The following is a 23,629-nucleotide window of genomic DNA, read 5'->3' as shown; positions in this document are numbered from 1 at the left end:
ACTCATGGTCCCTTGTCTTCGAGTGTCCTCCAGAGGGCCACACTCCCAGCACAAAGCCTTCCGTACAAGCTCTGTGTTCACTCACTGGGGTGGGGAGGGAGGTGCTTGCCAAGGAACTGAATTCGGCGGAGGTGACAGCAGAGGCCAGAGCCAGTGCTGCGTGGTTAAATCCATTCTCTCCACACAGGTTTCACTTGCTGTGACAGGGATGATTTGGCTTCAGGAAGCCACGAGTGTCATAAAAATGGACTAAAACTGCTAGAGGACTGCAGCTGTGCCAATCCCCAGTGTTTACTCTTGTCTGCCACATGAAACCCTCATGTAGTTGGTAAGGCAGAAGCCCATGGCTCTTGGGCTGTGCTCTTCAGAAACAAAGTGCTTTGCAGACCCTTCTTAGATGAGGAATATGGGGGTTTGGGCACAGTGAAATCTGGCTATAGAACTGGCAGTGGGAGGGAGAGTAACTCAAAGCCACAACCATGTAGCTTCAGGTAGCCCCAGCAGAGCTACTCATGGACTCAGCAACAAAATGGGGCAGGACAAGCAGCTTTCAGGCTCATTAGGCTGGGCTTTCCCCTCCTCACCACCCCAGAAGATAGCATGCACACCCTGGTTTGTGGACTGTTGCTCTAAGAGAGTTATATTAAATATATAATATCACCTGGTTCAAAAAGGAGGGAGAGCTCTCCTGGTTCGTGCCAGAGGCATTGGGAATGCAATGGAATTAAAAATGGTGATTCGTTTTTCCAAGGGATAAACTATCCAAGGATATTATGTGCTGTCTGTCTTGGAAAGCTGAAGAAGACACAAAGCCTCCTCCCATGCCACAACTGCTTACAGAGGTGGAAATCCAGCTCCCTGATTATTCCAGCTCCACTGCCACCTGCTGCAGCCCAGCTTTGCTTGCAGCTCTTATCCTCAAGCCTCTGCCTGAGCTTGGTACAGCTGAGACTGCAGAGCAGGCATGGGGAGAGGGAGGTGCTGAGGTTTGGACAACTTCAAATAATTACCTATTTCCCACAAATCTAGGGCTCAGATGACACTTTCAATGCATTCAGCCTCCTTTTAAGAATCCTTCCCTCAGCTTGCACTGAGCTGCACACTGCAGGATGGTATGAGGACAACTGAGGATGCCCTGTGGATACCAGAGGGCCCTTTCGTAGCAACTGTACTTCTTGCATGTCTTTGTAAGCGACTTGTGGGCTGCAAGGTAGGTATTCAAATCTCATCACAAGGCAGACCTTTTCATGGACAGCAAATGTGGATACATGGTTTCATCCCCTCTTCTCCCCACAGAGTCCTCCCCTCCCCACACCAGCACACATCATATCTTCAAGGGATGCTCAAGTTTTTGCTCCTTTAATGTGCAGTAAAAAAGGCAACTTTCCCACGCTCAACAAGAAATCCCACAAGCCCGAACCCTGGGCTTGGCACCCTCCTCCCTGGCTTTCATTTACAATTGGGTAGCATGTGCAGTTTGCTTCGAAGGGTTTTTCTCCCCATGTGCAAAGGAACTGCTGGATGCTGCAGGGCTGCTTGGCCGGCATGAGATGACTGATATCTCCCTTCACCTCTGTGCTCACCAGATGAACAAGCTACCGCAGCAACGGTGTGTTCCCACTGGTGTAACAGTGCCGATGTGAGGGCCTCCTGCTTTAGGGAACACAGCTCTGCAGGCTCAGCACACACAGATGCCCAGGGGGAGTCTGTAGCACTGGCCTGGCTCAGAGAGACTCCTTATGCCATGGCACAATGTGATGGAAGGCAACAGTAGAAGTGAGAGAGGGGGGTAGGATCACACTGGGAGAAAAGTGTAATAATGGGAGAATTAAATTAATTGCAAGTAATTAGCTGAAGGCACATCCTACCCCACAGAAGACAGCCCCTTCAGCCTGGGGTACTGCTCACAGCTCAAGCCCTGTGTGCTGCCAAGGGCCTGGGTAACTGGCTGTCATGCAATGGGCTGTAGGTAGGATACTGGATAAACTGATGCGGAAGGGGAGGAAAGGAAGAGGAAGAAAAGGGGTTGTGAGTGGGAAGGTGTTGCACACCACAAGCACTTGTGCAAGAGAGATTAGAACAACAGGGTCCCTCTACCATTAGTGTTCCTCCTTGGACACCAGTAACGCTCCACATCCCTGTGCTTTCCAGTCTAACACTGGCAGGCAGAGGGCTGGAGATTCATTCTAGGGAAGGGGTGAGTGAAGAGGCAGGCAGAAATTATTTCAGCAGCAGACTGCAGCCTCTCCTGTTTGTTGGGCAAGATCTCTAACTACCTCACTGAAGAGTAGGATGGGGAGATTGTTCCAGAGCTTCTTCTGCTTTGCCCACACTGTACCAAAAAGAGAAAAGCCCACTGAACTCCCACATTCTCTAGCAGCTTTGCAACTCCCCTTCACAAGTCTATTGTGTGGTATCTCTAAACACAACAAAGATTATCTGAAGTCTGAAAGCAGCTTAAAAATAAAAACAAAGATAAAAGAGGAAGAGAATGGAGGAAGGGGACAGAGTCCTTCCTCTGCTGGCCCCTGGTCAGAGGCAAGCACAAATCAGCACACACAGCCTCTTGCTCCACAGCACACCGGTCCATAGCATTCACAAAGCAAACATAGCATCATCTTCCTTTGCTTGCTTCCGATGATGGCTGGCAGTTGGAGGGGAGACAGGTGTTCCTGCTGAAGAGCTGGACAAAGTGGGCAGGCGGTCTGCAACTTTCGCTCGCTCTTCCAGAAATTTGTCAAACTCTAGGGCAAGAGAAGAGCAGAGCATTAGCGAAGAGTTTGTGGAAGAGCCAATGTGCTGCCAGGAATAGTTAGAGAAAAGAGATGGCTGGCACATCTTACCTTCGCTGGTAACACCTTTAGCATCCTCTGATTCTCCCTAGAGAACAGAAGGACATGGTTAGAAGGAAGGTAGGTAAAGGCATCTCACAGATGTGATCTTTGCACTAAGACAGGCTAGTGCTCCCTCTGCTTCTGCAGTACAGACATGGTAGTGTGGCCCTGATCCTCAACTCATTAGCTATGCCTCCCAGAAGGCTAATTACAGTGTTGTGGTATGCAAAACCTGTGTCCTTGGCTTTCCTTCCCTGCTCCCTCCGAGCAGCCTGTGCCACACATTCAGCAGTGCCAGCACTGTTGTCCACTGCCTGAAGTCCAGCCCTGCAGACAACTCTGGCAGGACTGCTGCCTCCAGGAAAGCAGCCCCTCACTTACCACATCAGTGGAGAGCCACTTCTCTATGTCTTCCATGAAACTGGCTTGAGGAACTGGCACCTAGGACAGAAGGAAAAAGGGTGATGAGGCCAAAAAAGGAGTATGTTCCAGGAAATCCATGATGCCAAAAGAAAGCCCAACCCAGAGGCTAACTCTTGCTCCACTATTCAGTCAGCTCAGGCCCTTCCAAATCCAGCCAATGCCACTGCAAAGCTTGCCCACCTACCAATGCCACTGCTCACCTGCTTCCTTTGCTCCATCCATGCCTAGACATGCATACTTTTCAGGATACATGCCATTAAAAGCATCTGTGGTTTGGCAGCTGGGTTTGGGGTATTTAGGACTGGACCAGATTTTCCATTTTGGTGAGGACTAGGTGGAAGTTGGCTGCTTGTGTTATGCAACCAGAGGACAAGAGATGTGCATTTCTCCACACTTCTTCTCTTCTACAAACCAGTGACAGTCTGATGTCGAAGTCTGCAATGCTGAGGATATTGGACATGCCAGGTCTAGCACCACAATAAAAGGGGGAAAGATACTTGCCCAGAACTGATTCCCTGATAAGATTCATGGAGCACAGCAAGATCTGACATCACACCAAACAACTGAAACAGACCCATCAAAGAGAAAGTGATCTACAATTAAAGTAAATTTTACTTTCATTTGGGATGAAGTTAGCTCAAATTAATTCATGTCCCCAGTCAATTTAAGCAGCAGAGAGATATATTCCTAGTGGACAGAGATAACCTTGAAGGAAATCCAGTCTGATTCAAAACCCCAGATCCTTTTCTCTATTCAGGAGCTCCTGAACAAAGCTGAGCAAGAAGCAGCCCTTTCTAGAGGCTCCACAAGCAGAAGCACAAGAGAGTATTTGTGGTAACTTATTTATTAGTCTTCTAATACATATAGCTCCCTTGCCCTCTGGAAAATACCAAAACCAAGAAAAAGAGCAACACCTTCTTACCAAGGACAGGCAGATTTCCCCAAGCCAGGGAGCAAGTGCAGATAGTTACCACAGCTGGCAGATGAATAAATGGGGATGGAAGAGGATGTGTGAGATTAGGGAAGTTTCAAAACTGGCTTTGCTTACCCAGAGAGGAACTCCTTGGGATAGAAGTGCATTCAAGCCAAGTGGACAGCATGTGGGGAAACTTCCTAGAGCAGACATCAGTCTGGGCAGTGCCCATTACAGGAAGAGAAGCTAACAGGCTTCAGACCTGGGAGCTGTCAAACCCCCCATGTGCCTGAGGTAATGTAATTGCAGTAATTCCTGCTGCCAGAAGACCAAATTTAAAAGCCTGGAAGCTCAAACACTTGAACTGCAGGAGGAGGCCTTGAACAGCACAAGTTGGAATGTGTTTTTCTCCAAATGAGGCATCTCATGCTAAGCAGGAGAGGCTGCAAGGGGAATGAATGGCAGCAGCCACCCTCATGATGCTACCAGTTAGTGCCTCTGCTCCAGACACCCACCCCAAAACAGGTCATCATCTAGCTCAGTGGCACGTGCTCTCTTGGCCTCAGAGCTCCTAGGATCTTTTCCTACAGACATGTTTACTTGAGGAAGGGCTGACACTCTGCCTACTTCCTTCCCAACCCTGGTCTGCACTACTGGCCCAGACCAGGGTTGCTCCATTTCAGTTAGCAGTCTCTGCTGATGTCTGCTGTGCATCCTCATGTGCTGTGCCAGTGCCACTCCTACTTAGCAGCCCCAGCCTCCTTCCTCCCTGCTGGCCCTCCAGGATCTCAGATCTCACCATTCCTTGCCGCATCATCCATTTAGTCAGCTGAGCTCCATCACTGGAGGCACCAGACTCCCCCTGGATGAGAGAGAGCCCGCATTGCAGAGTGTGAGGGAGAGGGGAGGCAGTGGGCTTAGGGTGGGGGAAGGAACACATCATAGGGGTGGCCTACTTCTCTGATTGCAGAGAGAGGGCAACTGGAATTGGAAACCTGCTGAAGATGAATACAACATACATTTCTGTGTGGAAACTTCCCTGCAGTTATAGGGAGGACATCCTGGAGCTGACTGCATCAACCTCAGACTTTCCACAGTTCCCCAACTCAGAGGTTTAAAGAATGAAGTTTGTAGCCCAGGTAGGATATGCAGGTTGGCGGAGTCTGGGAATTATCATTGGTAATGTAAAACACTTGATTTTTTCCAAACAGACAGCACATTTATTGCATTGGTGAGCAAGGAGGATACTCTTATTCCTGGTAATACACTAAAAGTTCTGTGATCACTTACTGTTCCTGTATTCTGTTGCCGGGCATCCAGGGCACCAGCGAGTCCTTTGGTGGCTTGGGGATCTTCGTACTTTACCCTGAAAGCATGAAGTTACATAACACACAGGCTGATGAGATGCCTGATAGTGAAGAGCAGAAACTCCTAAACATATATTCAGTTCTTCTGACTGTGTAACTTTTCATCTCTTGCCATTCTGCTCCCAACAGCTTCTAGAAAGGTGAGCAAGATCCCTCCTAAAGGTGTAGCTTATCACAAAATAGACTGTGCTCACTGGAACATTACTGTGGGATATCACAGGACAGCTGTGGCACGTGACAGGAGGATGGCAAGGTATCATGAAAACTAAGATACAGACTTACAGAACTAGGTGCATCAACCACAACACTTGCCTTCTTTGGGGTTGACTATCAAGACAGAAAACTAACACAGACTGACCAGAACATTACAGCTACTTTAGAAAGGATTTGAGCAACAAGCCCTTACATACTTGCTTACCTTCATAGACACAAACAGCTCAAAAACATCTCTTTAACTGATACAACTCAAGAACTGATGGTGGCAGAGGCTCACTGGCCTATGTTACATAGATGAGACTGGATGATCAGAAGAGCCTAGTGTTGCTTCACGGTCTCCAAATGCACCATTACAGCAATCTCTTTCCACACACAGACACTTCTCACCGATAATCTCCCTCATCCCATTTCTGTGTCCCCTCTAGGCTTCTACCACACATGACAATGCCACACGTCACCATTTGATCCATGCAGAGTGGGGAAAGCATTCCGTCCATGCCAGGAGAATGAAGCCTTTCACAGAAACTGTCCATAAGTCTCCTCTCCAGCTGCTCCTGGGCCCCTTTCTGCTGATTCAGCAGACCATCAAGTGGAGCTGTTTTTGTTGGGGTCCAGGGGCTTGGGCCACCGCTGCTCAAATTTCTCAAAGAAGTGCTCATCAGTGAAGGGGCCGCTGTGGACAATGGCATCCAGGATGAAGTACAATGCTGCTATCATGCCACTGATGAGGAAGAACGGCAGAAAAGGCTTGAAGTGTTTCAAGCACTGCTTCACCAAGGCACACATGAAGCATGGGGGGTCAGGAACAAACCCCAGTGCCTCTGCTTGTGTCTCCTGCCAGCACCTTCTGTTCGGGAGCTGTAGGGCAATGGGTCTGTTCGGATGGAGGGAGACACTGAGAGCAGATGCTGGTAAGCGAAATGTGAAGCCCAAGCCAGTAGAGGTTACCTGGCAGGAGTGCAAGTGCAGGCAAATGAAGGGCAGTGAGAAATAAATAGAAGATGTCTTGTTACTTGTGCAGAGATCATAAGCCTCAGCCTGTTAAGGATTGCACCACAGCAAGGAGGATACAATTCCACTCATGTCCAGATCTCCCTCAGCCTCCAGCACTAAGCACGTACCAGTGGCTCAGATTTCAGCCCCAGAACCAGTGCTGTTGGCATGATTGTTTTTGTGCTGCACTGCCCCTGCCATCAGGCAGCACATGTCACAGTAAAAGCAGTGGGGAAACGCAAGGACAAAATACAAGAAGTTATGTTTAGGCCATGAGTTTCCCCGCTATTTACCAGAAGCAGTCTGAAGCAGAGGAATGGAAGGAGACATCCTTAAGAGACCTCAATTTGACATGCATAAGAAACCGTAACTTGCTACTGCCCAGCTGCAGAACAAGGCACTCCAGTGGATGCAGAAGTGCAGGAGCACAGGTCTTTGAGGACTGCAGACAGCCATGTGGGCTTTACTGCTTGGTAGCCAATGCAGAACAGTGAATGACTGACAGGAAAGCACTGTGAGATCAGCCACAGTCTCTCAAACCCAAAGGATCGGGTCAGCACAGCTATTGTCAGCTCCTCCAGAACAAGTATTCAGGAATCCACTCTGCAGCGGAGACCTCTTCACTTCAGCCAGTACTATGGAGATCCAGCTTATAGTGCTTTACACCAAGAGGTTTTAAACACACTATAGGGAAAGAAACATCAGTCACACGTGCCAATAGGGAAGCTGAGGCACAGAGCAGTGCCCTGCTCTGCCACAACTGTGACTGCATTCTTCCTGCACTCCAGTTCAATTCTCTACCTGTTAGACTGCATCAGTATTCAGCAATTCCCGAATTCAACATCACCTCAGTCAGGGCACATTAGTTCAGAGACAGACAAGAAAACAGCCAGTCCCACTCCACACCTTCATCTCCAGACTCTGAATCTCCCAAGAACATGTGGCACCACAGTACTCACAAGTAGGGACCGCTTCCCTCTCTCCATATGCAGAAGGACACTGTGAAGGGGAGATGATGGCAGAGAAAAAAGGACTGCAAGCACAGAATTCATCCTACACTGTGCATCCAGAGTGCATTTCTGTTGCATCCTACTGTCTCCCAGCAACTGCTGCTGGCTGGGTTCATGGTCCCAGTTGCCCCAAGCCCTCCCTCTTTGCAAGAAGGCTGGACAGGAAGAGTGGGCTGCTACACTCACCCTCTGCGCTGCTCAGCCAGCGAGCTGCCACGGGTCAGGGCAAACATGTCAAAGTCTTCCTCCAGCTTGCCAGAGGTGTCGAGGGAGTGCAGCCCCGCACTTACGCTGCTCGAGCCCAGGTCTGTGGGAGAGAGAAGGGTGAACAGGTAGCTCTGAGCAGTAAATGAAAGGCTGTGGCTAGGAGAAAACTAGATGGAAAGCTATCATCAGACTAAACTGCTCTAGGCCCACTCTTCTATCCTGACCCCCAGCTGCAGCATGTGCTACGTGTGTGTGCAGTGCTGTGAGTGAAGTAACAGAAGCAGTTTCTTTGCCTGCTCAGTAGCTATCTTCGGCTCAGTCTCAAACAGAAACATCATCAATTTACTGCACTGATGCTGAAGGCTAGATGTTCCTGACCATTTTGGACAGATTGGGACGGCATTGCTCCATAAGCTGCTGTGCTTCTGGGCAAGCACCTCTGAGACAGATGAGTGGATTTTCATGACTCAGGCATCACCTGAAAAAACCCTGACTTGAAAACTCTATCAACTGGCTTGTCTGTAAAAACAGTATTGCCATTTTTCTGTACTGAATGTGCTCACAGCTAGTGAGAGCTTCAGGCAAGGCTATGTAGACTGTTGGTATGTCTTGAAGAACCCTCAGGACCTTTCAGGCTTTTTGAGTAAACAACCTGTCAAATCATGGGTCTGGAGCCCAAAATGCTCGTGGCTCTTTTTTCTAGACCTCAGAGGTCAGCCTGACATCTCACATCACGAGAGGCAACCAGGTAATGCTGCCAGGCATGCAGAGGCAGCAATTTTATCTCCTACCCTGCCGGAAGGCCTAGCCCTTAGCCACAGACTAATGCTGAGGTCCTTTTTAAGTCATTACCACCTCCTGCACAACGTGAGGTGTGGATACCAAGATAAATGTTTGAGTGCCTTGGGACATATACAAGTTTCTTCATGAGTTTATTACTTGAAAATGCAGATCATTTCTCTAGGTTACTCTATGAATGTGACTAAATAATTCTGGAAGATGATTCAAGGGCAGGAAAGGATTCCCAAGGCAGCACAGGAGAAAGACTGAGGGGAAAGCTGCATGGAAACATACTCATTCCAGCCAGCTGAGAGGAAAGGTTGTTGGTGACCTCAGGCTGTTTCAGTGCAGAAGGAGTACTCGGTCCTAGATCAATCAAGCTGTTCTCTGCTTCATTTGGAGCCTTTGGAGGAAGAAAAAATAAGATGGTGAAGAAGTTTCTGAAACTTGGACATCCTGACCCTAAAATCCTAGCTCATTAATACTGGAGAGGAGAGCCCTTCTACACCCATGGAAAGATACCAGTTGTGAAGCCTTTCCTTGTGAGAAGGGGAACAGTGATCAGAGAACTGGCTGGGAATAGTGTCCTAAGGCAGGAGATGCCTTGGTAGCCAGCCTCCCAGCTCTGCTGGATGTCAGTAAGTAGAGCAGATGCTGGTTCAGAGGACAGGGCAGTGATCAGAGAAGGCTGATAGGGGAATTGGTCCTCCCAATATTCAGTACTGGAAAACTGTAACTGCTGCTGCTCTGCTCTTGCTCTTTGAGTGAGAGAAAGGCTCTCATTGGCAGGAAGGGAGAGGCTAGCAGTGGAAACTGGAGTGTCCTTCAAACCAGGTGGTCTGATGCAGCTCAGCTGGGAGAGCAAAGTCTACCACTTCTAAGTGAGGCAGACTGAACCTCTCTCCAATTCAGCAGGGCACAGCTGGACCTGAGGGATGCAAACTGAGCTGCACAGAGCGGAAGTTGCTCTGAGTTACCTTGACAGGCTGTCCTGTCCGGAGGCGCTCAAACCTGCAAGAAAGATGACAGGATACATTTCAATAGCATGTGCTTATTCACTCACAGGTTTCTTATAAGGCTTGGCACAGTCTGCCCCTTTCTACATAACAGGAAAGGGGGACCATAGCTTAAGGCCCAATTTCCCCTCAAAACTGAAGACTCCACGACAACACCCAGAGGGCTGATGTCTCCTGAGACAGAAAGCTTCTTGTGATCCTCCAAAGCTACTCTTAACCAAAATAGTTTAAACACAGTTCTCCATACAGACACAGGGCCTAAATTCTCCAGATTTCATCCTAGTGAAGAGATGTGTTTGATGAAATGGAAGGCAAAAAAAGGAGTGCTGATGTCACCTGTCCAATTTCTGTCCCAATATGCCTCAGGCCTAGAAAACCAGCTCTTTCTATGCAGTTCCCTCCTTCTTCTGGGTTATGCCACAGGGACATCTTTATGTCCCATCAGTAATTTACACAGCAGTCTTGAGGAGACAGGAATTAGTCAGCAAAAACTGAGAACTGGCTTTGTCCTTAAAGATGGATGATACATCTTGAGCATTATAATACTAATGGGCAGATCAAAAGGGTGGGATAGGCAGCCTTCAAGGGACAGGAAACTCTTGTGTGAGAGCAGGACAAAGAAGGGAGGGAGGAGAGGAGTACCTTTCATGGCGCAGAAACACATTGTTGAGGTTATCATTGATGAGGAGCAGTTCCTCAGTGAGTTGCTCATGGAGGACACGGGGAATCAGCTCCAGTACACGTTGCTGCATGGCTCTGCATGTCCGATTCAGCTCCTGTTCAAAGCAAGAGGAAGTTACCACAAAGGTCTGACTAAGGCTGAGCACTCACAGCTTTGGGAGTCTGAATGGAATAGACAGACCTCAGAGGCTACTGGGATCGATCAGGAACTGTTGATAGGCAACAAATACTGGTGCGAGATGTAAATTGAGTCTGAGCTTTACATGGAAAAATTGTATGCTTTTTGTGTGACACATCACCCAAAAAGAAAGGCCCTTGGGGACAAGTCCCCATGCAAGACAATTCCAGCCTCAGTACTGCAGCTTCCCTCCACCTTCCCTGTGTTTCCCTTATCCCATTACTCCCTCACAAGCCCCACATTAAACAGTCCAGTTGTTCCCCATGCCTGGCATGCATTGTGCCTCATTCCATCAAGTCATTGCTAAATTTTACTGTGTGTGCCAGCTCTCCACCCTGTCAGTGTTCCTTACTTGCAGCAGCTCCAGGTCAGAAGGCTCAGCCTGGGATGGTACCAGCTCCGTCAGCATCTCTGACATAACCTTTGTGTTCCCATTCACCACTTCCAGCTCACTGCGCAGCTTCCCGATCTGCAAAAGGGAAGGGAAGTGACACTTCACCTGGGAAGACTGGTGAGGTAGCTGAGATAGCTCTGAATGGCAGTGAATAGCACCACGTTTGCATGCACGTTCACAGAGCCAAAGGGAACAAACACTGAGGAATTCTTTGGTCACCACTGTCACCACTCAGTTTAGATCTCGGGAACTCCCAGCAGAAAGAATCTCCATTACTTACCATCAATTTCATTTGGTGGTAAGAGATGCCAGGCCCTCAGCTGGGACCTTTGGCCACTAGCCTAGCCTTGATTTTTAATAGCCAGCACAGGCTGCTGTTATGATATAAATCTCTCCACAGCTAGCAGCTCCTGTGTGGCAGCCACTTAAATTGTTTATTTCCAAAGTGGTGTAAGAGAGGAGAAAAAATTAATTCCCATTCAACAGGAAAGCCTCAGCTAAGTGTGCAACTGAAGCTTTATCCCTCTGGTTTCAACAAGCTGCTAATGAGCCTCTTTAGAACAATTCCTACCCTCTGTTCTGCAACGGAATGCAATATACCGACAGCTGGAGGTTTGGTGCTAAACATGGTGTCATATGAAATCAGGATGAGGAAGGAGAAAAGAGGATGGGGAAACAAGTAAGGAAGGCCTAACCTTCAGAAACCACATAGCCAGACAGGGTTGATTTGTAAGCAGTGAGGCAAGATAAACAAAGATAATAAGCAGGCATTTACTGAGCAAGCTGTACTACAAAGACCTTGCTCTAAACCTCCATGTTGTCTCATGTCTCTGCTTCCCTATAGCCAGGAGAACTTCCCTCTACCTGCAAGCAGCTGTGTCTTTGAAAAACATAACCACTCCATGGTTGTGGTATCCCAGCTCATCACTGTGACCACAGTGGAGCTCTGGGAAGCTTTCAAGGGACTGTGCTTTAGAGGAAAGGCACTTGAAGACAGAGGCTGGGGAAGGATCAGAACAGCAGTCCCAGAACAGTGTTTGTGAAACAGCCCCCAAACACACAGAGTGCCAGCAACATCACAGGGCTTGTGTCCAACTCACCTGCTCTGGTGTGGGTGTGATGGGTGCGTCGTTCGATGTGCCTCTTCCGGTGGGCAGAGTGACAGGGTGGAGGATGGACTCTATCTGCTGAGGGGAGTTGACTGCAGGTGAATTCTGTCCAGATTGGGAGTCAGAGCTATACACAGTCTACAGAGAGAGGTGGGAAAGTGACAGAGAAGGAGATGTTAGACACTCAGACCTGACAGGGCACTGAAATTAGAGGAGAAATGTTTATGGGAAGTCCCCATCTGCTTTCAATAGCTCTTGGCTGTCCTGGAGATTTTCACTCCCCAGAAGCCCTCTAAATGCAAGATAAGAGTTCCTAAAGCCCCCTCATAGCTCCAGCATGGCAGCTGCCCAACATTTTTCTCTTCAGCAATGCTCCCATACCCTCTGTGGTGTGTGAATGGGTGACAGCATGTCCAGATCAGTCATGGGGAACTCTAGGCCCTTCCGTCTCAGGTCTTCATAGACAGCAACGACACCAGTCAAGTCTGGTGAGCTGCGGAAGGCATCCGCCCAGGACTGGGAAGAAGGAGACAGCACAGCTCATCAACATTTACAAAACTCTTCCATACAAAAACATAAAGACAAACTCTCTGAACTGGTGCAGATGCTCACACTTCTTGGCTCACCTGTATGAGGGTCAGCACTTTATCATGCACTATGGCAGGTGGGTTGTTCTTTGGCAGGATTGTTCTCACCAGGACACCTTCTACAAAGTCCTGGCTGGACACAAGGACATGGAAGCGATGGCCGCAGTTTTTGACGCATGTCTCCAGGACCTTCAAAGGCAACGAAGCATTCACTTTAGCCTTCTATGACTATGTGTTTCTCTTGCTGGCTTTAGGTACACGTCTTTTCAGCATGTGTGCTAAAGCTTGTGTTCAGCACTCAGCTTTACATCAGAGTCGAGAAAGAGCCCTGACCACTCACCGTCAATGCCAGCATAACTTCATGGAAGTTCTTATTCCCTACAATTCTCTTCTTAATGGCTCGGAAGGCATCTTTGGGACTGAAGGAAAAATGAGATGAAGAAAGATCATCAGAAGGCTGAGACCCACCTACAGCAAGGCAAAGCAAAACAGCCCCTGGCTCTGGATGCTTCATACTTAGCATGTTTTCAGGGTGGCTTGAAACAATGACTGGTAAAGCAGCTTCTGCCTGTGGTTCTGCAAGAGGAGTGGGGCCCTGCTAATCCCAGAATCATTTAGGTTAGAAAAGACCTTTTAAGATCCTAGAGTCCAGCTGCAAACCTAACACTGCCAAGTCCACCACTAAAACATGTCACTGAGTGCTGTTCCTGAAATTCGAGGCATCTGTGCGCTTATGCCTGCAACAACTCAAGGTGTTCAAGACACAAGAGAGAACAGAGTTTTTAAAAACAATGCTAGAAACATACAGCATGGAGGTAGAGCAATATCCCATGGCAGAGAGACTGAAAAGGAGATCACAGAATAGCTAGGCATGGGTTAGAAACAGGAAGGAAAGAGTGAGCTACAGCAATTCCTGCATTGCTCAGAGAGAAGCTGTTTAACAATATTTTCCTGGAAAAAAAGGAGGCTAAAAAGCTGCAGGGGAGATTCAGTGGCAAAATCTTGCCTATTTTGCAGGTGGGCAAGAGAGCAGCAGCATAGCAGGGCCTCCTTAACCATTCTCAGCGGGGAGAAACTGTGGTCTTAGACCACTGTGGTCTTGAGAGGGCACAAATGGATAAACATGCTCTGGCAGAGCACACAAAGAGAGGCTTAGCGGGAAGAGTGCAAGAGGAGAAGAGTGTGGTGGAGACATTGAGACAGTGAGGAGGGAAGGAGTGTATTGGCCCATGGGGCAGCATGGTGCCAATGGATGGGCATTAGCAGAGCAATGGGAGAGCCCATCATCCTAGAAGGGAACAGCTGTGTTATCAGGTGCCCAGACCTGAAACAAGTGGCCATAGCTCAGGACTAAGAACTGTGGACAGAGACAGGTGTATTTGCATCAAAGGGATAGCATGAAAAAGAAGTGGCGACAGATCTGTGAGTAAAGATGTTTGACTTTGTTTTCATACAACTGTGAAGCTGAAAACTGGGCTTGCTAATCCCCTGTCAACATCACTGTGGGGCAGGACAGCAGGAGTGAAACCTCCATGTTTTACTTCACGTAGCACCTTCTTTTTTACATGCTGCTCTTGACATCTCTGCTGTGAGAAGGAGCAGTCTCCCTTGAATTCATTGGCAAATCCCCAGGTCTAGAGGTAACAAGTCTGGCAGATTTATGAACATTTCCCTGCAGAGAGAGGAAGACAAGGGCTCCTCCACCCACTTTGTGTGTGTCTGAGTGACTGTACATGGAAATACCTGAGAAGCAAACCTCAGCAGGATTTGCACAGTGAGAGGACTGAATAGCAGCCTGAGATCTTCCTCTCTCCTCAGTCACCAGCCTGCAGATTTTTAAATTTCCAGAGGAAAGAAAGAAAGGGGTATGAAGAAGGAATAAACCAAAGTTGAAGAATTGCAAATATGCCTTTGGGAGATGGGAAACAGCCTGGCTTGAACAAGGGTTCCCTGGGGACCCTGAATGCCTGTTTGAAATGTTCCTATTGCTCACAAAGATTATACAGAAGCATCTAAAAATGCTATGACAGCTTTGCTGGGTCTCTAGGTGTCCTAGCAGAGTCTTGTCTAAGGGACTGTTGGGAAGCCTAGGTTATTACCTCCACCTGTGTATGCTACCACTGCAGCCTAGGGATGTAGTGTTACAGGGTATGCAAAGACCTGCCACTGGGTATGGACCCTTGCCAGTTCCCTTACCCTTCTTCAGTCTCATTAATGATGTCACAGATCTCCATGTTGAGAGCCCAGTCCTCGCTCCGTAGGGACCCATCAGTAGCTCTCTCTGGAAAACAAAAACCAAGACAGGGTAGGACTAAGAGCAGCCCTGGCACTCTCACGGGCTGACATTAAGCTCTCACAACACCCCAGATCCCAGCCTCTTTCTCCCTGGCTTCCACTAAAACATGCAAGGGAGCTAATCCAGCTGCAAATTCCAGGTCACAAAGTGCTTCCCGCTAGATGTCAGCACCGCAGAGCACATTGCTGGCTGGCATTGGGATGGGTGGGTGCTCGACTTCGCCCATGCCACCCATACTACTGACACACAGCCACACACTGGGCGATCGCTGGTGGGAAGGGAAGGGGCTCAGCATGACTTCAGCTCCACAGCTGGGGAAAAGGGGGCTTATTTGCCTCCTTACTGCAAGGCCAGAAACCCTGAGTTTGGTCCACTCCCACTGACATGGCTCTAACATCAATAGTATCACTCTTGATTTGTACCACATAGGGAAAGAAGAGAATCCTCCTTTTTTTGGTACACCAACCCTATGAAAACAAACAAGCAAATATAAACAACCAAAGCAGGGCTCTCTTGTTTAACATTTACACCTCTCCCCTGAACTTCTGGCCTCTGGGGAGTGTGGGCAGAAGCAAACTACAGGCTGAAGTCGAAGCAATTGTTTCAGCTTTGATTGTGTTCCCTTTAATTAGGAATTCCTTAGTCAGCCTTGATGTTATTTATTCAAGGCAGAGATTTAGGAAATGAGCAGCTATTACCGAAAGCACTAGTGTCTCCACCCTGTAATCAGCCATGCCTCCCTCCTAGCCGCCACTGACTGATGCCATCAGGGACACCACCAGCATCTGGGGGAATGAGAACTGCCAGTGGGGTTGCCAGGACCCAGGCACTCTCAAGACCACAGGGAAACGCAGAGATAGATGGCAAGCAGAAAACAAAAACCATCCTTCACAGCTCTCCCATCCTAAAACATACTTGACTTAGAGAAATAAAACTGGCCAGACTGGTTCTGCACTTATCAGGTGCTCTTCAGGAGAGCTCAGACCCAACAGAAGTGCCTGCATTTTCAAAACTGCTGTCCCTGCAAAACCTGGGGCTGTCCCTTGCTGCTAAGGGTCCTCCACCCCTTTGGAGAAGCCCTTCCCCTGCAGAGCTGCCTTTTTCTCCTTTTGATCCAGCAGCTAATGATCCCTGTGTGGGAATGAAATTAAATGCCCATTCACGCAGTAATGGGATAAGGCCATCACACAGGAGGAAGATCTTTTAACTCCTGCCTGGGTAAGCACATCCATCATGTTTTGCAATGTCCTGCTTTTAAGGGTCAGGCAGAGAGCTATTCACAGCACTGTGCAAGGCAGCTCTTATACAGGAGTCCCTCCCACAGATTTGCACACCACAGTGTGAAGTTATCTGCACCTTATCGCAATCCAGCCACCACCTTTTCTGTTAGCTGTAGAATGTATTGATTACATTGTGATTATGCTGATGACATTGTGGCCACAGCCAGATGGAAGAGGGCAGACAAGGGAAGGATAATGGCAGAATGCTCTTGATGCTCTTTCACCTTTCTAAAGGTCTGGCTACTACTGTAATATCCCTAAGGCTCCTTGATTCAGGTGAACTTTTGTCACTTTGAGTACTAATTTTACGTAAGACTCCTGATCTCTGGCAGCTCCAAGCTTCCTCAGTGATGCACAGGAGGTAGTCTTGCATTGGGAGATGCGGTAGAGAATATATCCAGGGCATGTCTAGTGCAGCAGGGTATATACCAATCAATAGGTGAAGCTATGGTAACATATGCGGGAAAATGTTTTCCACTGGGGCACCTTTGAGCTCCCCAGGTTTGCTCCTGCCCTGGGACACCATACAGCCAGCCTTGCTGGCTGGCAGATTCCAGCTCAGGTCAGTCTGATGGATTTAGCAGACATGGTCACAATGCCGCCCTCCACCTGCGCTCTCCTCTGGGATTCCCTGCTCATGACACATCGTGGTTTGAACAAGCCAGAAGTTTCTCCATACTATTTGCTGCCACTGGCAATGAATCACAAAAATCCATCACATAGGGGTTGCTCTGCTGAAAGGGAAGTCTACATCTTCTCACACTCCTCTCATTGCACACGGAAGGGAACATTCACAACTTGGGAACATAGCTGAGCCTGCTTGGAAGCTCTGAGCTATAGAAGAAACCAAGGACAAAATATGAACTGCCTTTAACCATCAAGTCCTTGCTATTCAAATCTCCCCAACCCACTTCATTCTATTTACATTGTATGCAAACACGAACTGAATCTGCAAACACCCTTCCCTCGCTTCCCAATGTTTGGGGGCACTCTGTAACCTGCTCCCCACCACTCCTTTTCCTCAAAATGCTCCAATCCTGCCAAGAACAAGCAGTGGGTTTACTTTTCCAACAGGAATGCAAATAAACCATGCATGCTCCTTCACCTGGCTGTGCACTTAGAAGAAAATTTGGCTTCCTCAGAAGTTGCCCCGCAATGCTGTAGTCATCCTGCTACCATTACCCCTGTTCATACAGTCATCAAGGAAGAGCTGCAGGAAAGCATCTGTCATAAACACAACAGAGGTTCATAAAATACAAAGCTGGAAGAGCATTATTAGGGTATATGGAAAACAGGAATGTGACCCTGAGGCAAGTCCAAGGACAAAGCATATGAATTTACCAAATACAGATTAAGGCCTGACCTATCTGGCCTTGGGAGAGCTGGAGCTAATGCCCTTTTAATCCTCCTTACTCTCCTCCAAGCTCTAAGGGACTGTCCAAGCCTAATAAGATATGTTGGAGTTTTCTCCGAAATTCTGAACTTTACTCTTTTTCTAAAGCCTGCAGAAGGGAAGGAAACAAAGCCTAATTCATTAGTCACATGAAGGATCAGAGTGGCTGGCCCCATTTCATGAGCCGTAATTAGCACATGAGTTGTCTGCCCCCTCATGAAATCTGAGCCCGGGATGGCTGAGGGCAGTGACAAGTCCCTAAAAACAGCAAGCACAGGAGGCAGGGCACAACCGCATGCCCGGCACTCTGCCTGGTGGGACTTTTCAGGCAGCATTTCCTTCTGCCGCCCTAACAGCTGAGCCTGACCTGCGGTGGAGAATTCCCCCTGGCAGAGCTTATCTACAAATGCCAGCTCCCTCCAAGCCCCAAACCAACTGGTTCAATGTACAGTAGGCCCCTTCATGGGGCCGCTTCAAAACCACATTGTTTTGGCAGCCAGTCCACTTCCCCGGGTGTGACAACATTGGGGTTTGTCTGATTCCAGTCTGCTGCCTCACAAATTACTCAGATAGACCCAGAACCACTGAGGACTGTGGTACAGGTTAAACCAGAGCATCAACTCTTTTCCTGCCTGACATTTGATCTTCTTCTGCCGATTCCAACTAGGTTATAAAAGTTATTTGGAATCATTAGATAACAAAGAACTCTGAGCTTGGTATAACTGACACAATAGAGCTGTACATTGCTTTGTGTCATGAGCAAATTTCACAAATTTGCTTCTTTTGAAGTTTATTGTCTCATCCTTTGTGTGTCGCAGGGGAGAGCCCACTGTGAGGCTGGCAATCTCACCCAGCCACTCCTGCAGCAGCGCACTGGCACTGCAGTCAATAGTGTGGGGAAGTACAGGAGCCAGGGACAGAAGATACTGCGCAGGCTTCTGCCCCCTTTTTCTCCCCATCCCAGATCTGAAGCACCAATAACCAGATAGCCGCTGTTCAGAAAACCTTCCCCTGGAACATGCTCTGCCATAGCAGGTTATGTGCTCCACCTCCAAGTCAAGGCCTTAAACAGTGCTCTCTGCAGTGCTCAGTCTTGCAGGCTCTAAGTTCCTCAGGAAAGCATCAAACACCTTCTCACCCATTTCAACAAGCATGACTAATGTGTCTGTTCTTGAACAGGTAGTATTGAGGCCATGCTGATGAGAACGGAGCTGCGCTGGGCAGGGCACATCTCCAGGATGGAGGATCACTGCATCCCTAAGACTGCACTCTATGGTGAACTCGCCACCGGCTGCCGCAAGAGATGAGCCCCAAAGAAGAGATACAAGGACTCCCTGAAACAACACCTCAGCCTTGGCCATATTGACTGCCATCAATGGTCCACTCTGGCCTCCAATTGGGATTCATGGAGACACACCATTCACGACGCTGCTGCTTCCTTTGAGAACGCACGGAGAGTCAGTCTCGAGGAGAAAAGACAACGCAAAAAGAACCGTTCCTCGCCAATATTGCCTAAGCAGACTTTCCGCTGTGCCTTTTGTGACCAGACTTGCCTATCCCACATCAGCCTTTTTAGCCACCAGCATGCTTGCAGCAAGCGTGGGTAGTGCCCTTCCCAAATCTTCATTTGCAAAGCCTAGCCATGATGATGATGATGAGGGCACCAACGTTCCATTGCATGAGACAGCACAGGTTCAACAGAAACCAACGCAACAGACCTTTCTCCCAACCTCCCTTCAGTTCATAAATTCCCAGGTCCAATTCAGCATCCTGTACAAAGTCTCCTTGCTAAGCCTCATGCTTTTGCTTCCCTTGAGGGAACTACAGCATCAGCTCTGTCAGCACTCCACCATTTAGCAGTATCACTACTCCAAAGACTGAGGGGACAAAATGCTTTCTAGGGAGAACAGAGATATGGCTCCACACCTAACTCAAGGATGATGGTGAATACAGTGCTGTGGGGTTTTGGGTCAATGACACTTGGCTCCAGCAGGAGAGTGTCACTGACAACAGCTCCCAAGGTCCCAACTCACGGAGGGGTGCAGGAATACCTGCAAGGTGGAATCCAAACGGCTGTGGGGACTTTTTCTAGCATATTATGTTGTATCTGCCCCTTTCTCACCCATGAGCCTCTCTTACTTGCTCCGTCATTACAGTCTCAACTTTTTTGGGTTCTCATGCTTAAAACAACCCCTAACTATAGAAAATCCTTTTTTGTCTCTGTGCTACACCGTTATTTCTCTCCCTTGTCTGCCCTCACACACTGAAATAACCTGTCTCTGTCCCTTTTGGTATTGCTATAATTACTAGTTATTTCAGACTTCCAGGGTGACAATAGAGCATTGGTGGTTTCCTCTCCATTCTCTCACTCAGTGAGAATTCAACCCTAGAAATTAGATTTTCCATTTTGAAAATGGAAAAAAGCTTATCTTAGCTCCTAGATGGAGATGCCGTGTATTTCCCTTTTGAGGGGAGAATCCCAACTACAATGCTTCATTACTCTTTGGACTATTTCCCACTGGTCAGGAGTATTGTGTTTTAAAAAAGCCACCACACAACAAAAACAAATATTGAAAAAACCCAAACAAACCAGACTGTATTCCTCTTACTTGGGAAGACACATCACAGTGCAAAACCAGGAGAGAGGCAACTTTTATGACTAAATACCAGAACTGTGAGTAAGAAACTAGAAAACCTACTTCTTTGCAACTGATTCATTCTGTGACAGATCACTGAGATTATCTCAGCACTGGATTCCTAGTCAGCAAAATAAATGGGTCTTACTAGATTAACGTTAATGAAGGAATTTGAGAACATTGCTGCAGTATGCCACAGAGGATTTTTTTTAATATTCCTTAGCCTCCATCTAAAGCTATTTTAGGCTTTGTAAGCTATATCAAGCATACATGACTTTGCCTAAGTAATTTACAAGGACGCAGCATAAGCTTTCTGCAGACAGCCCAAAGCAGCAGCACTATGCAGGTTTGGTGATCAAGCTCATGGGTTGGACATGCAGCTGCCATGGACCTACCAAACAAGTTTGGGTAAGTCATGTTCGCGTCTCAAATTAAACAGGGCAGATAGCATTTATCCATGTCCCCAGGATGCTGATAGGCAATGTTCAAAAAGAGAAAAACATTCATATTTTCAGCCACCAACGCTTTCAAGTCCTCCACACTGAGTACCTTTCTTATATGCTTTAATTCCTTCAGCCCCTTGGACTCAAATAACCCCAAACAACCCCAGTCACTGATCTCCCTACTACCATACCTTTGCTACTAAGGATTCTCAACCTCTTTGACAACGCTCTTCAAATACCATTTTCTCCTCTTCTTTGCTGTTCGTTTGTTGCTTGGGAATCCCTTTAACTGAAGCAAAGCTCAAAGGGAACCCACTTACAATCTGGTTACTATACTGACCAGAAGATCTGAAGGGCAAGAAGTGATCTGTGACATCTTCAGATTGCCTCTACCAAAACACAAGGACTTACTTGACACACTCACTGAGGGAACAAAGAGCATTCATTTGGGAAAGGGCAGGAGACAGCTTCTTCTGGACCGTGTGATGAAACACGTGACCTTTTTTTGGGGAGATGTTGATCATCCAGAGGTTTCTGATAACAGAATGATCCTGGATGATCCTTCCCCCACCTTGCTGTAGTGTGTCTCATCTATCTGGCCCAACACCAGAGTGGCACATTGCAGTGCCCTGACCCCCTTTTGGACAGTGCTTAGGGCAGCCTCTAAAATAAGCAGTGCTTATGAAAGCATTACTTAAAGCAGCCACTTGCTCCCTTCCTGCCCCAGCCACAGCAGCCTATTCGCCCACACGAGCACACCAAAAATGACTGAATTTGGTACCAGATGTTCACAGAGAAGAGCAAAGGCCTGACTAGTGACAACCAGCAAGAATGGAAGTGCACAAACTTATAAATGGAGAGTTTGAACGGACATCAACCTTCAAGCACCACTTGAAGGCCCTTAGGCAATAAAACATGGGATGAAAGAGTCTTCATTCTAAGTCTTTTAATAACTGCTTAAAGAACTGATTTTAAGAATCTCGGCTCATCAGCAGTGCAGCTGTTGACCGTCTTGTTTCAACTGTGGCATTGCTGCTCCACTTTCTCATGCCACATCCTTCTCCCGTGTTCCCTGAGCTGCCCTGAGCACAGGGCCTGCGGCAGACCAGCCAGGTCACAGTATGGGCGCTGTGTCAATTGCTGGAGCTGGTGCTCAGCGCCCCAGGCCGGCCCATGCCACAGGGAGCTGCTCTCCATGTAGCCAGGGCACAGCCCTGCCAGGTGCCACTTATCCCACACCTCAGTGCGGGGAGGCCCAGGGTGGGCACCCACCCTGGATGGCCAGTGTGCATGACCTTCGAATGCAGCATGCTGCTCAAGCTGGGTGAGCTGCATATCCTGGGGACAGCCCAGTCCTAAGCTGCTATCCCTGTGGCCCTCACTGCCCCCTCAGTAGCCCACTGCCCCCCAGCACCCCCTTGTCCCCTCAGCCCCCGCTGTCCCCTCAGCCCCCCCACCCCCTCAGCCCCTCTGTCCCCTCAGCTTGCGCTGTCCCCTCAGCACCCCCCCCCGTCCCCTCAGCCCCCGCTGTCCCCTCAGCCTCCCCTGCTGTCCCCTCAGTCCCCGCTGTCCCCTCAATCTCTGCTGTCCCCTCAGCCTGCGCTGTCCTCTCAGACCCCTGCCCCTCACCAACCCCCATGTCCTCTCAGCACCGCCCTGTCCCCTCAGCCCTCCCTGTCCCCTCAGCCCCCGCTGTTCCCTCAATCCCCGAGGGCGCCCCTCGTGCCACCGCGGGTCACGCGCCCCCTTCCCGCCCAAGCCACGATAGGCTGGCGCGGCTGGGGCGTAGCCAATCACCAGCTCCCGCTGTGCCACCGGCTCTGCCCCGCCCCTGCCGCGAAGACCCCGAATTGGCGTGGGCGGGAATGGCCCTGAGCCAATCAGAGGCCTCGGCCGGCCCGGGGGGCGTGGCTCGGACCCCCGGCCCGCGGCCTCTTTAAGCGCGCGAGCTTCACCCCTATAGCCCGAGACCCCCTCGCGCCCGGATTGGCCCCCGCGGCACCTCCCCGGGCCGCACGCCCGCGATTGGTGAACAGGGCGCGCCAGTCAGAGCGCGCTCGGCCCCGATTGGTCGGCGCCGCTCGGTCCCGGCGCGGGGGCGTGGCCGGCGCTCCCCCGAGGAGGGGTCGGGCGCGCGCCCCCGGGGCGCGGGGGCGGGCTGGGCCGCGGGGCCGCGCAGGGCAGGGAGGGGGGCGCGGGTCTCACCGATGCGCTGCCCCACGGGGGAGCTGAAGGGGTTCCCCAGCAGAAAGTCCATCGCCGCCGCCGCCGCGCCGCGATCAGCTGACGCCGCCGCCGCCGCCGCTCACGTGACTCGCGCGCCGGCCGGGGCGGGCCCGCCGGGCCCCGCTATGACGCCACCGCTGCCGCCCGGACCGGCCCCGCCGTGCTACGGGCTGGGCGAGGCTCGGAGCGGCCGCTGAGGGGCGGCGGCTGCCGGGGCGGGGCTGCTGCGGCTGCTGCGGCCGGCGCGTCCCCGCTGCTGTCGGTCCGTAGCCCCCGCCCGCAGGAACCGAGAGGCTCCCGCCGCTTTCTGCAGCCAAGCTCGTGTAGAACAACCCGGGAGCCAGAGCGATGCCAGATCGCGGAAAGCCGGTTGCGATGGTTTTTTAATGTTCCATAGCCTGGTATGGCAGCACACTCGTAGGAATTGGAAAGAAATTCTTTACTGTGAGGGTGGTGGGGCACTGGAACAGGTTGTCCAGGGAAGTTGTGGATTCCCCTTCCCCTGGAAGTGTTCAAGGCCAGGTCGAACGGAGCTTGGAGCAACCTAGTGGAAGGTGTCCCTGCCCACAGCAGGGGCTGTGGAATGATGAGCTCTAAAGTCCCTTCCAACCCAAACCATCCTATGGCTCCATGCGGGGTGGTTAGTA

At 49.7% G+C, this 23,629-nt stretch overlaps 1 protein-coding gene across 2 annotated transcripts; it reads right to left on the bottom strand.

Annotated features, from left to right (window-relative positions):
* Positions 1–1,343: 1,343 nt before the first annotated feature.
* On the bottom strand, positions 1,344–23,153 carry TOM1 (target of myb1 membrane trafficking protein). 2 transcript variants are annotated; one of them, XM_071551670.1, is made up of 16 exons: positions 22,962–23,153; positions 14,905–14,989; positions 13,049–13,127; positions 12,748–12,897; positions 12,503–12,637; positions 12,113–12,259; positions 10,971–11,087; positions 10,402–10,535; positions 9,721–9,754; positions 9,038–9,146; positions 7,943–8,063; positions 5,461–5,536; positions 4,970–5,032; positions 3,216–3,275; positions 2,844–2,880; positions 1,344–2,744 (listed from the first exon to the last, which is right to left on the bottom strand). In XM_071551670.1, exons 1-16 carry the CDS (start codon positions 23,011–23,013, stop codon positions 2,596–2,598), a joined length of 1,548 nt encoding a protein of 515 aa, XP_071407771.1. In that variant the 5' UTR covers positions 23,014–23,153; the 3' UTR covers positions 1,344–2,595. The 2 variants fall into 2 exon arrangements, with proteins under 2 accessions (XP_071407771.1, XP_071407772.1); XM_071551671.1 differs by lacking the exon at positions 4,970–5,032 and having other exon boundaries at positions 22,962–23,152.
* Between the last annotated feature and the right edge of the window lie 476 nt (positions 23,154–23,629).

Source organism: Pithys albifrons, chromosome 3, assembly GCF_047495875.1.
Source record: "Pithys albifrons albifrons isolate INPA30051 chromosome 3, PitAlb_v1, whole genome shotgun sequence".
In the NCBI taxonomy this organism is placed as follows: domain Eukaryota; kingdom Metazoa; phylum Chordata; class Aves; order Passeriformes; family Thamnophilidae; genus Pithys; species Pithys albifrons.
This window is presented reverse-complemented; position numbering and strand designations above follow the sequence as displayed.

Coding starts and splice junctions, on each gene's coding strand:
- TOM1 (XM_071551670.1), bottom strand. CDS start 23,013: ATGGACTTTCTGCTGGGGAACCCCTTCAGCTCCCCCGTGGGGCAGCGC. Junction 12,898..13,048: donor AAGTTATGCTGGCATTGACG/GTGAGTGGTCAG, acceptor TTGCCTTTGAAG/GTCCTGGAGACATGCGTCAA. Junction 2,745..2,843: donor TAAAGGTGTTACCAGCGAAG/GTAAGATGTGCC, acceptor CTCTTGCCCTAG/AGTTTGACAAATTTCTGGAA.